The following is a 12,117-nucleotide window of genomic DNA, read 5'->3' as shown; positions in this document are numbered from 1 at the left end:
GGAAGTGGAGCTGAAGAGACACTCTCCAGAATCCAACTGCAGTTCTGGGACATGGCTGGGAATTAGACATTGAGCTGAATTGTTAGTCTACAGCACTGAAATAAAGTCTGGAATTTCCCTTTGCACCAGCCACGGCTGGCTGCAGAAATGATTGGAGGGAACTTCAGGAGGCAGCTCTGGTTCTGCTCCAAGCTGCAAGCAGACTAGAGTACCTCTGTAATAGATACGGGGACCTTAGCACAAAGAATAAACTGCTGTCTAACTTCAAATTGATTGCACATCTATAGCAGAGGGTAGGATTTGGCTCTTATATAGTGTAGGCAGTAGGACAGTTGTTTCGGTGCACTAGCTCTTTGTCAGTGAAGGCCTGGCTCACATGCAGAAAGGTGTTTGATGATCTCATCCTCATTCTAGTTGTACACACCACAAAGATAAACAATTGAATAAGATTAGCGGCCTCCAGAGACGTCCAGGATTAGAACAGGAGGTGGGGAGTATGTCAGGACTGAATTGCAATAGCAGAGCTATGTGGGAAATTTACACAGAACATCGATTGCACTATGAGAGGTTCAAACTAATGCCATTATTCAGAGGTACTCACAAATTTAGAAAAAATAGAGCAATCAACAGGCAAACCAGAGTCTAGATCTAGCTACAGATTTGATAGGACTGAAAGAGAATGCAAAGTCACTCCTGGTTCTATTTACACAGCGATAATCCACTTGAGATTCATAAAACTAAGGGACTTTCTAGATTGCTGTACAATATGCAACATTCCATTTTCAGCTGGAGAGAAACAAAAACCAATACAATTAAATTACTCAATTAAAATGAGATTCATTCAAAGGGCAGGGTTTCTCTATGGAATTTTTCGCTGCCCAGTGATGCAGTAGCTATGGCAACTATGCAACACAAAGCCTCCCAAAACATACTGCAGTGGGAGTCAGTGTGGCTAATAAGTTTTTTGCATAAACTATTGCATATGGAGTGGTGAGTTCATGCAATCCCTTTAATGAAAGATGACTAAATAAATAAATAAGAACTCAGAATATTTTCCTGTCACCGACCTGAACTACCACTACTTCTCAACACAATCACTGAAATGTAAAGAAAGGGCAGTTAGAGACTCCACGAGTTTAATAGCCTCCCTTTACCTATGAATGAGATGGCTGACTTTTCATGGTCATCAGGCAAAAAATAATAAACTCTCAGAGTAGAAGTTACATGAGTTCATGGCTTAACAGCCATTTGTCATTTTATGATTAAGAGTTCTTCAGCTAGTGTTCTTGCACAAATCAGCTGAAAGTTGTTGGTGCAGAAAACAGAAGAAACCTGTTAGGGCTATCTAGTCCATCTCTTTGCTAGTGCAGGATTGTTCCCAACAGTGCATTTTGTAGTTCTCTGGCCAGTTTGCTTTTAAGTCCAAAATGTTGCGGCTTTCATCACTTCCATTGGGAGAGCTTAACAGACATCTCACCATCCAAGGAAGAAAAAAATAAAAATAAAGCCCCCAAAGCCCACACTGGATCAACATTCAGAAGGATTTCTAGTGACTCTGAATATAGATCATGAAAGAATTAAATACAATGAACTAGAAAATTTGATCTCTGCTACTAACTCATGTGACTTTGGACAAGTCATTTAGCATCTGTTTTCCCATCTGTAAACTCAGCTCCAGGGGTGTTGTGAAGTTTAATGTTTGTAAATCGTATCAATATATGCAGCTAGGAGATGCTACAGAAGAGCAAAGTATTATTATTAGGTCTTGGATTTTTGACAACTTCAGCATATGCTCATATACCACCATTTGCTTACCTAGATAAGTCAAAAATTTGTTCTGAGCAGCAGGGAAGCCTATTTTTATTTTAATAGGCATTATTTACTTGTGATTGTGAGGGTCATCTGTTCAAGAAGATACATGTAATTGAAACAAACTGGAAAGATAAAAGCTTGGGTGGAAGACTTCCATGCAATTCATCAGGTGAACTACGTACACAAGGGGAAAAAAATAGACCCTCAGCTCTAGCCACCACAAAAAAAAAATCAAGTGCTGATTTCAGAATGTCCCTGGGTGATGATGCCTAGTGCATAGATTTCAGAGTAACAGCCGTGTTAGTCTGTATCCGCAAAAAGAAGAACAGGAGTACTTGTGGCACCTTAGAGACTAACAAATTTATTAGAGCATAAGCTTTCGTGGACTACAGCCCACTTCTTCGGATGCATATAGAATGGAACATATATTGAGGAGATATATATACACACATACAGAGAGCATAAACAGGTGGGAGTTGTTTGGCCAATGTACATGGCAGAGGGGCATTGCTGGCACATGATGGCATATATCACATTGGTAGATGTGCAGGTGAACGAGCCCCTGATGGTATGGCTGATGTGATTAGGTCTCTACGCAAAAGAATTAATGGACACAAATCTGACATCAGGAATCAAAATACTCAAAAACCAGTGGGAGAACACTTTAACCTGTCTGGTCATTCAGTGACAGACCTGCGGGTGGCTATATTACAACAGAAAAACTTCAAAAACAGACTCCAAAGAGAGACTGCTGAGCTACAATTGATATGCAAACTAGACACAATCAACTCCGGTTTGAATAAGGACTGGGAATGGCTGAGCCATTACAAACATTGACTCTATCTCCCCTTGTAAGTACTCTCACACTTATTATCAAACTGTCTGTACTGGGCTAGCTTGATTATCACTTCAAACGTTTTTTTTCTCTTAATTAATTGGCCTCTCAGAGTTGGTAAGACAACTCCCACCTGTTTATGCTCTCTGTATGTGTGTATATATATCTCCTCAATATATGTTCCATTCTATATGCATCCGAAGAAGTGGGCTGTAGTCCATGAAAGCTTATGCTCTAATAAATTTGTTAGTCTCTAAGGTGCCACAAGTACTCCTGTTCTTCTTAGTGCATAGATTGTCACACTTAACATTTTCAAAACCTTGTACAAACATTACAACAGGATGCTTCTGTTAAGGCAAGAAATTCAGCACAACATTTTGCCTCTCCTCCCATTGAGTTATACAGTAATTTATTTTTCTTTTCACATTTTCTACTGACAATACTTTGGATATTGGTCATTCTATGGATCAAAGACCCATAACATGCATGGTTCATACCCCAGATATCAAGCTAACTCACAGCTGCTTCTCGTTCTGATTAAAATAATAATACATAACTTTTAATAGTCTTCTTGTTACGTTGTTCACCCCAGCCCTCCCCTCATCTGTTTATTGCCTCCACCCATTATCTCATCTTAGATTCCAAGTTCTTTAGGGCAGGGATAATTTTCTTGTTATATGGTTGTACAGTGCGTAGCACAATGGGTCTTCAACCTGGATTGGGACCTCTATATGCTACCACAATACAACTGATGTTAAATATCACAGGAGCCCTGCATCGCTATTTAGGATGTTAGAGTCGGTCATACTGTTATAAGCCAGGACACCTGTCTCATGGAGAGGGGAGGCTGGGCTTTTACAGAAGAGGGTGAAAAGACACTAGCTCCTCTGCGCATCCTAGTCACCTAGCCATTTTTACCAGTCTGGATAGAGGCAGAAAAATACAGCTGCAGCAGAATTGTTTCTATGCAGATTAAAATTTACCCATGAGAGACATCAGTGGCTCTTTAAGGCAAGTGATTTTCCATTTAATTAACGGCAACACAATAAAAATGAGTTGTTAAAGTTGATATTTCCAATAATGTGTGGTTTTGTACAATGCCTACCACAATGGAGTCCCACTCTTGGTTGGCCCTTTGGCATTACTGTAATAAGCATGAATAATAATAAATATGTTTATATGGAAGTATCATGGATGTACACCATGTATTAACTTGTATATAGGCCAATACATTGTTCAAGGGATTGTTTCAAACATTTCTAGCATCCCTTTTAGACATCTTTTTTTACATGGTACTTTGAAATATCTAAGATGACTTACTATGCAAACACATTTTGCCACAAAAAATATATTAAAATCAAAGCATCTCTTATGCACTTAAGTTGTCACAAGGTACAATTTACTGATTTTTAGTACTTAAACACTTAATTTCTTACAAAGTAGTTTTCTTTAATGAGTGGGGATTCATTCATTCATTTCTGCTCTTTGGGATGGATCCTGTTTCCACCCAATAGCAGCAGCAAAACTTTTACTGAACTCAGTGAGAACAGATTTATGAGAGACTACAAAGTCTTCCATAAATGCACAGAAGAATCCTTAAATGGATCAAGACAAGGTGGACTCTACATACAACTTTTCATATTATTGCTTTTCTAAGTACCAAAAAGATTATAGAGATAGTTGAACTAGCCCTACAAGAAAAATGAAATCTGCATACATTAAATATTAACTTTAATTATAGATATATGGATTCCAAGGCCAAAAGGGACAATTATAACCATCTAGTCTGACCTCCTGTATAATACAGGCTATAGAATTTCCCACATCAAATGCCAAGAACCTATCTTGTAGAAAAAACATCCAATCTTGATTTAAAAATTGCCAGTGCTGGAGATTCCACCATGACTCTTGGTAAGTTGGTCCAATGGTTAATTACTCTTGCTGTTAAAAATTTACACCTTATTTCCAGTCTGAATTTGTCTAGCTTCGACTTCCAGTCACTGGATCATGTTATACCTTCTCTGCTAGATGGAAGAACCCATTATTAAATATTTGTTCCCCATGTAGGACTTATAGTAATCAAATCACCCCTTAATTTTCTCTTTGTTAAGCTAAATAGATTGAGCTCTTTGAGTCCATCACTATGAGGCATGTTTTCTAATCCTTTAATCATTCTTGATGGCCTTCTCTGAACCCTCTCCAATTTATCAACATCATTCTTGATCTGTGGAACAGAGTATTCCAGAAGCGTGCCAAATACAGAGGTAAAATAACTCCCCTACTCCTACTGGAGATTCCGCTGTATATGAACCCAAGGACTGCATTAGCCTTTTTGGCCACAGGGTTGCACTTGGAGCTCACATTCAACGGATTATCTACCACAACCCCCAAATCTTTTTCCAGAGTTATTGCTTCCCAAGACAGAGTCCTCCATCATGTAAATATGGTCTGCAGTCTTTGTTCGCAGGAATTATGAATGTATAGTTTATTTACCTTGTAACTAAAAACCACGCAATCTTCTGGAAGTCAGGAGATGGCCTCATGTAAGTCTTAATGTGAGGCATAGCATGGCTGCGGCCTGAGGTTTCTGCTGACCATTTGCTGCAAAACAAAAAAAGGAATTTACTTCAAATAATAAGCTTTAGTTTTGTAGCTCCCAAAGTCACTGTACCATATAACAAGTAATTAATTTTGTACCTATGTTGGGCACGTGGCTGCAGCAGCCCAAGTTTGATATATTTTCTTAGTTAGCTTGCTATAATTAAAATTCACATTATCGAAAACAAATACTTTGAAATCTCTTTCAATTACACATCTAGATACTGCTTAAAGCCCATTGCACAACTCAGTGGGAAGTCAGGCCATATTTATATATTACAAGGATTTTTTTTTTTTTTTTTTTTTACACAAACAGATACATTTCTTGTGTGCCCCAGGATGCCTTGAGGAAACATTCCATTCCTCCATCCCAGTTATCCACCACCAAACACTAAGAACTGATTCCAAACTTCCAGTCAAGTAGAAGAAGATAGCGTGCCCTTTGAATAAGTCATTTACTAGTTCCAATCAGGAGTTCATTAACAGTACTTTTCATTTCTTTGGCATGTTCCAAGATTATCTCAAAGCACATTACAAAACATTAGTGAATTATGTCTCCACAATCCTGTTAAGTGGGGCAAGCATTATCTCCATTTTAATCAGTGGTGAAATGAAGGCAGAATGAGATTAAGTAATTCTCCCAAAGTTACACAAGATGTTTATGATAGAGTGAGGAATGAAACCCAGATCTCCTGACTTCTGTTCCTTCGCCATAATCTAGAAGACCATCCTTCTTGTTGTTCGCTGAGCTAATATTTAACCTTTTGAGTGCTCACCTATGTCCACTTTCCTTCTGCCTCTCTCCACAAACTAATTATTGTATTTTAACAAGAGGAACATCAATTCTCTTCCATTTAAGCACCAGAATCATCTAACTACAGTAAAACCACTTAACAGCCCAAGAGACCTAGATAGATAGCGGTGTTTCTCCAAACATGAATAACTAGAGCTATCAGAAAGGGATATGTATTGGTATGGCTAAGAATTTCCTTTGATAGGGCAGCACAGATTTTTTGGGGGGGGAGAGGGTAGATGGGAAGGAAGAGGAAGGAGAAGAGTCAAACTCTCCACTCAATTTTTTCTTTTAAACTTATTTTTCAAGTCACTTTAAAAAAAAAAAAAGGTCACTGGAGAGTTTAGTAACATGGAAAGGGAGACTGGAAAGAGGATTTTAAAAAGGATTCTGTCAACCTAAATATATTACATAACAAGGGAGAAAAACATTTTTAAAAATTGGATAACAGAACTGTAAAACCAAAGTAATTGGCAAGAGATTCTGGGCAGATGCAGTATCTGTTTAACTCATGTTTGAAATTGACTAGATTTCAAGTTGACAGTGGGGTTTTTTGGCATATTTTAAAATCCTACCAAAACAAATTCTAAACCTGACTGCATAAGATGGGGGAAATCATTCTTCGGCAGCAAGGTTGAAAAGGAAGAAAAGACTGAGAGAGCACATTTCAATATAACAATAACTTGAGGGTTACTTCCTGTTAAATATCTTAGGGCAATAAACACATCTGAATCAGAATTTAGTTAGCCCTGAGTATGGTTAAAGGCTGATCTTGTGCCACCGTAACAACCTCAGCAGTGTTCAATGTGCTAAGGGCTAAATAAGGAAAGTTGAAAGGGACTAGCTTTGAGAGATTATTATAATTAATTACTTCAAGTTGTGGTTTTATTTTTGTTGAAAGTTAAAAAAATTATGTTAAGGTGTGAACTGAAGGCTGAGGCATGCGTGGCAGGGGGAGGAAAGAACTTTGTGTGAACATCTTTGCTTATTGGAATTATGTAATCAGCATTACAATCAACCAATTTCTGCTATTATCCTCTTCTTTAAAAAGACTAGAGTTCTTTGTAACCCTGAGTAGCAGCAGTTTAATTTCAAACTGGAAACCCATTCTTCCCGTCACTTTTGCCAATACTTTATCGCAGTTTCCTTTTCTCTTGAGATTTTGCAACATTTAACAGCCCATTGCTCATTTATTAGGACTCCACCTCTGTTTCATTTGGCAGTCTGCTATTCACACTGTCTTTAAGGGACATGTGTCTCAATTATATGCTGTATCAATAAAGTATAAATAAAACAGAGCTATTTTAGCAGACTGCCAAATTATCACTGCCGCATTAAAATGGGGTAGACTTCCCCACCACCACAACCCCAGGTGTTCTTTAAAATTTCAATCAATCAATACAGAGCTCCTTCAAAAACCACCCTAGAATAGAAGACATACTTACTTCCTACACTTACCAGCTATTCCATCTCAGTGCCATTCAAGAATGATTTCTTACAATATATTCTGGAGTGTCCTGTCCAGTCCAGTCTTACATGACTGGAGAGTTGGGGCTTCCACCACATCTCTTGGGAGATTAACTCAAACAGACTTTAGCCTTTTTCCCTCTGCTCAGTTTCATCTCACTACTTTTAGACACACTCCTGAACTGTTCTAAATAATTCTTCCTCCTACTCAATGCTTACAATCTTTTTTCTGAAGAATTGTAGACTATTAAAAGTGTATTTTGAGATTCACCTGCATTTTTCCATACCAGCAGATTTTAATAGCATCTCCATTTGCTCCTTACTCACTAGGGATGAGATTTTAAATGACTCAGGAGTACAAGTTGAAAGTCAACTGGACTTGTGCTCCTAATTCACTTAGGCACTTTTGAAGAATTGCATCCTTTATTTTTTCACTTCCCAAAAATTGCTTACCTGAAAGCTATATCTTCATAGTGTGCATTTCGTGATTTCATTCTCTATTATTCTAAAGTCAAGTAGCTCCTGGTTTCCAGATTCCATATTTATCCAGATTCCCAAACAGTAAGTAGATAATGGATGTTTTTTCTCCAGTTGGGAGTCACTACTTTCTGATTTATGAAGCTGCCTTCTATATAATTTAGGAACCAATCTGATGATGTGTCTGTGGCTATTTCCCACCCACCACCTACCTACCTATCCTCCCCAAGTACAGCATACTGCAATACAAGGTGACTAAAGAGTAGGCCTTATTTTTTTATTTTGGCTTTTCTCCTATCCTGATGGACAATAAGGTGCCACAGTCCACTTTTGTTTTTCATTCCTTGTACCCTTCCCTAAAGTATTTCTCCACCACCTCCACTGCTATGTAGGTGCTATAAATCCTTGTGATACGTAGCATCACCCTTTCACCTTTTCTTCCCATCTCTACTGACATTCTATATACTGTATGAAAATCATCCCATCATTTTACTTTGCCCACTAGATTCTAATCTACTAGAATCTGGAAATTATGGAGAAGTTTTTTATTTTTCAAGCTAATTCCATTGTATAAGGATTTTGTAGTACAGCAGCATCTGTCTTATTTGTCAGCTTTTACTTCACAATTCCATCTTCAGCCTTGATTCGTATGTTGGAAATAAATGCTAGCTTGCTTTTCTACCCCAATTGAAGAAATTAAAGATGGAGAAGACTAAATAGCCCACATACCAAAGCATCACGTGCACTTTGAACACCACGTGCTTTGTCAAGAATTAACATTGTTAATGTGCTACAATATACTTATAATACTTCACAGAAATCTTTATAGTGTCATGCATTTTGGAGTACAAGATGATCTTTCTGTTATGGTCTAATGCAATAAGTCATCTCCTAACTACCACTTTTAATTTTTGAAAAGTTACTCTTAAGAAGGCAATTTTAATTCTACCCCATTTAGAAAAAGTAACTGGGTTTGCCACGCATCTTATGTGTTCTACATTTCCACTACAACTATAGCTTACCTGACTAATGCATAGCCTAAAATGAAATCTGTACATCAGACTGATGCAAGTTTGTGCTCTTCTAGGTTTACCAAACAAAGACCAATGAGATAATTCCTCCATCAGCTAAACACAAGGAAATGAACAAAGTCTTTAAGATGATATGCCAATTAGGTAAGATCATATTATAATAGGTAGCATTATTTCAAAATGCATATCTTTGCTACAAAACAGAAGAAAACACTTATGTACTCCTTTGCATTACATGGTGATAACTCATTTGCAATTGTTATAACCACCTGCAGGGTTTCAAACACTTGATGCTCTTTTACATACTTGTTGGATAAAACTTTTTTTTTTGTTCCACTCAGAATTCATGCTTTCAAAAACAAAATGAGAAGAAAGGGCAACCACCCAAACAGAGAATTCAAAGGACTTTATATGAAAACACACAGTATATTTCATCTCTGCAAGTTAAAATAGCCACTCCAGCCTCTCTGGTTTTTGGTACCAATAGGATGAAAGAAACCGGAGCCTGCTTTTTTGCATGTGATTCTATTCAGGGAGAGGGGAAGTTCAGCTAGCATAACACCATGGAACCTCCTCCATGCAAACTCTGCCCGCCCATGCATATGATTAGAGATTCATTTTCTTTAATATCAGCCCCCTGCAAATCCACCGAAATTAAGAATGATTAGTTACACAGATTTCTGCTTCATGTAATTAACCAGCCCTCCAGGGGTTGGTGATCAGGCCCAGCCATGACCAGAGGAGCCCGTCAGCAACACTTATGCTGATGTGAGAACAAGTGGTGCCTGGGAAGTAGCTGAGACACACTGCTCCTCTGAGGATGCCTCAAGGTATGAGAGACTTTGGTTATTGTAGGGTTACTATGTAGGAGGCAAACCTACTCTTCCCTCAGTTCAACAGGCTTCAAGACAGAATCTTCTACCTAATTTCATCCCCTTCACTTTTTAATGTGGGAGGGAATGACCTAGTCCAACACTAAATACTAAGAAATATGATTAAATACCAGTCCACAAATGTGATTTAATTCTCTGATGATCATACAAGGTTGGCTGATAAAAGGTAACAGTGCTGATGTAGTATACTTAGACTTTTGTAACGCATTTGACTGAGTACTGCATGATATTCTGATTAAAGCACTAGCACTATACAGTATCAATAGTGCACACATGAAACTGACAGAAAATAGCTAATGGGGAATCACCATCAAATGGAAATGTCCACTGGGGATTCACAGGGACTGGTAGTAGGCCTGGCACTATTCAACATTTTCAATGATTTAGAAATAAATATAAAAATCAATGCTGTTATAATTTGCAGATGGCAAAAATTGGCAGAGCAATAAATAAGGAAGACGACAAGGCAGCCATACAGAATGATCTCAACGATTTGGTAAGACTGGCTAATTCCAACAAAATTAGTTTTAGTACTGCCAAATGCAAAGTTTTATATATCTAGGAACAAGGAATGCAGGCCATACCTACATCATAAAGGGGTGTATCCTGGACAACAACCAAGAAGTATTTAGGGATAATAGTGGACAAGCAACTCAACATGAGTTCCCAGTTCAACGTTGTGGCAAAAAGGGCTAATACAATCCTTGGAAGTATAAACAGGGAAGCAGTCAGTAAGAACAAGGTGGTCATCTTACCTCCATATTGCATTGGTAAGACTGATACTGCAATATATAGTTCTGGTATTCCTATTTTTAAAAGGATGTTAAAAATTGGAGAGGGTGCAGAACAGAGGCACAAAAATGATTTGAGGGCTGGAGAAAATGTTTTCCAGGGAGAGCTTTAAAAACCTTGATATGTTTAGCTTATCAAAAAGAAGATTGAGAGGTGATTTGATTATAAGCCATAAGTACCTTTATGGGGAGAAAATGCCATGTATTAAAGGGCTCTTTAATCAAGCAGAGAAAAGCATAACAAGAACCAGTGACTGGATGCTGAACCATGACAAATTCTGTTTAAAAATAAGGCCTACATTTTGAACAGTGAAGATGATTAACCACTGGAACAAACTACCACAGCAAATGGTGGATTCTCCATCTTTTGGTCTCTTCAAATCAAGACTGGATGCCTTTCTGTAAAATTTGCTTTAGCCAAACCCAAGTTATTGGGCTCTATATACAGGAGTAACTGGGTGAAATTTAATGGCCTCTGATATACAGGAGGTCAGACTAGATGATCTAATAGTTCCTACTGGCCTTAAACTCTATGTATGAAGTATAAAGTACAGAACTCCAGGATTTGAACTTCAAGCATTGGATGTAACAGAACATCTTGTGTTATCATAAGGACAGACACTGGCATGAAAGGTATTCTAGTGAAGAATTTGTCTATTAATCTAGACAAAAATATAGCCCAGTGATAAAAGAGAACATAGCGAGCAGAAAAAGAAAAAAAATAAAATAAACGCAGTCTGTATCAAAAAGACCACCACCCTTGGAACAAACTTTACTGTTTTTACAATTGCACTGAAGTGCCTGACACATGATTTTCCAGGGTCAGAAAAGTGCACCTATGATATTAAGTGTGCACATCTCCTTCTTGTAAGCGTGTACTTCAAAGCTCATCTATTTAAATTCAGAACTGTATAACAGAGCTTTGGCGTGGAGGTCTACCACAATCTGCCACACACTTTCACAATATTGGGAGGTATTTCTAGCTTTCTTTTTGTGGGAGTACAAGTAACCATTACACCAGTACAGTATCTCAGAGTGTTTCCTTCTCTCTATTCCTTTTCCCTTCCTTTAGAATAGTATCTGTTTATTTCTGCCAATTCCTCCATGTTGTGTCTCCAAGTCTTAGTCCCACTCATTTTTGTCAGTAAGGGAGACCCTTCCAAGACACTAATTTCGTCTCTTACTTTCTCACCCACCCCAAAGCCCCACATCACAGCAACCCTCCAGCAGCAGATTCCTCCATAGCGCATCAGTATTGCTTTTCAGAATAAAGGGACAAAGAAGGTTACATGTTCGAGGACTACTAGACACTCAGACCAAGGATAAACAAAAAACTGATTGCTTCTGCACTGCATAAGTTGTCATGCAACACTCCTCAAATTCCTAACAGGAGTCGCAGCATGGATAGATTTCAGTGCAA

At 38.1% G+C, this 12,117-nt stretch overlaps 1 protein-coding gene and 1 long non-coding RNA gene across 5 annotated transcripts in view; one reads left to right on the top strand and one right to left on the bottom strand.

Moving 5' to 3' along the window:
- TDP1 (tyrosyl-DNA phosphodiesterase 1) overlaps nt 1-12,117 on the bottom strand; it is a 108,642-nt gene that overhangs the window by 67,995 nt on the left and 28,530 nt on the right. For all 4 annotated transcript variants that reach the window (XM_008165717.4, XM_065595580.1, XM_042858591.2 and 1 more), the window contains one exon: nt 5,141-5,248. In XM_008165717.4, the coding sequence (XP_008163939.1) occupies nt 5,141-5,248 (108 nt within the window). The remainder of the gene's footprint in view (nt 1-5,140; nt 5,249-12,117) is intronic.
- LOC103305919 (uncharacterized) overlaps nt 1-12,117 on the top strand; it is a 111,646-nt gene that overhangs the window by 97,058 nt on the left and 2,471 nt on the right. The window contains exon 2 of the long non-coding RNA XR_006176485.2: nt 10,331-10,402. This is a non-coding gene — a long non-coding RNA (uncharacterized LOC103305919). The remainder of the gene's footprint in view (nt 1-10,330; nt 10,403-12,117) is intronic.

Source organism: Chrysemys picta, chromosome 4 (assembly GCF_011386835.1).
Source record: "Chrysemys picta bellii isolate R12L10 chromosome 4, ASM1138683v2, whole genome shotgun sequence".
Taxonomy (NCBI): Eukaryota; Metazoa; Chordata; order Testudines; family Emydidae; genus Chrysemys; species Chrysemys picta.
Note: the sequence above shows the minus strand (reverse complement) of the source record. Positions and strands in the feature narration are given on the sequence as shown.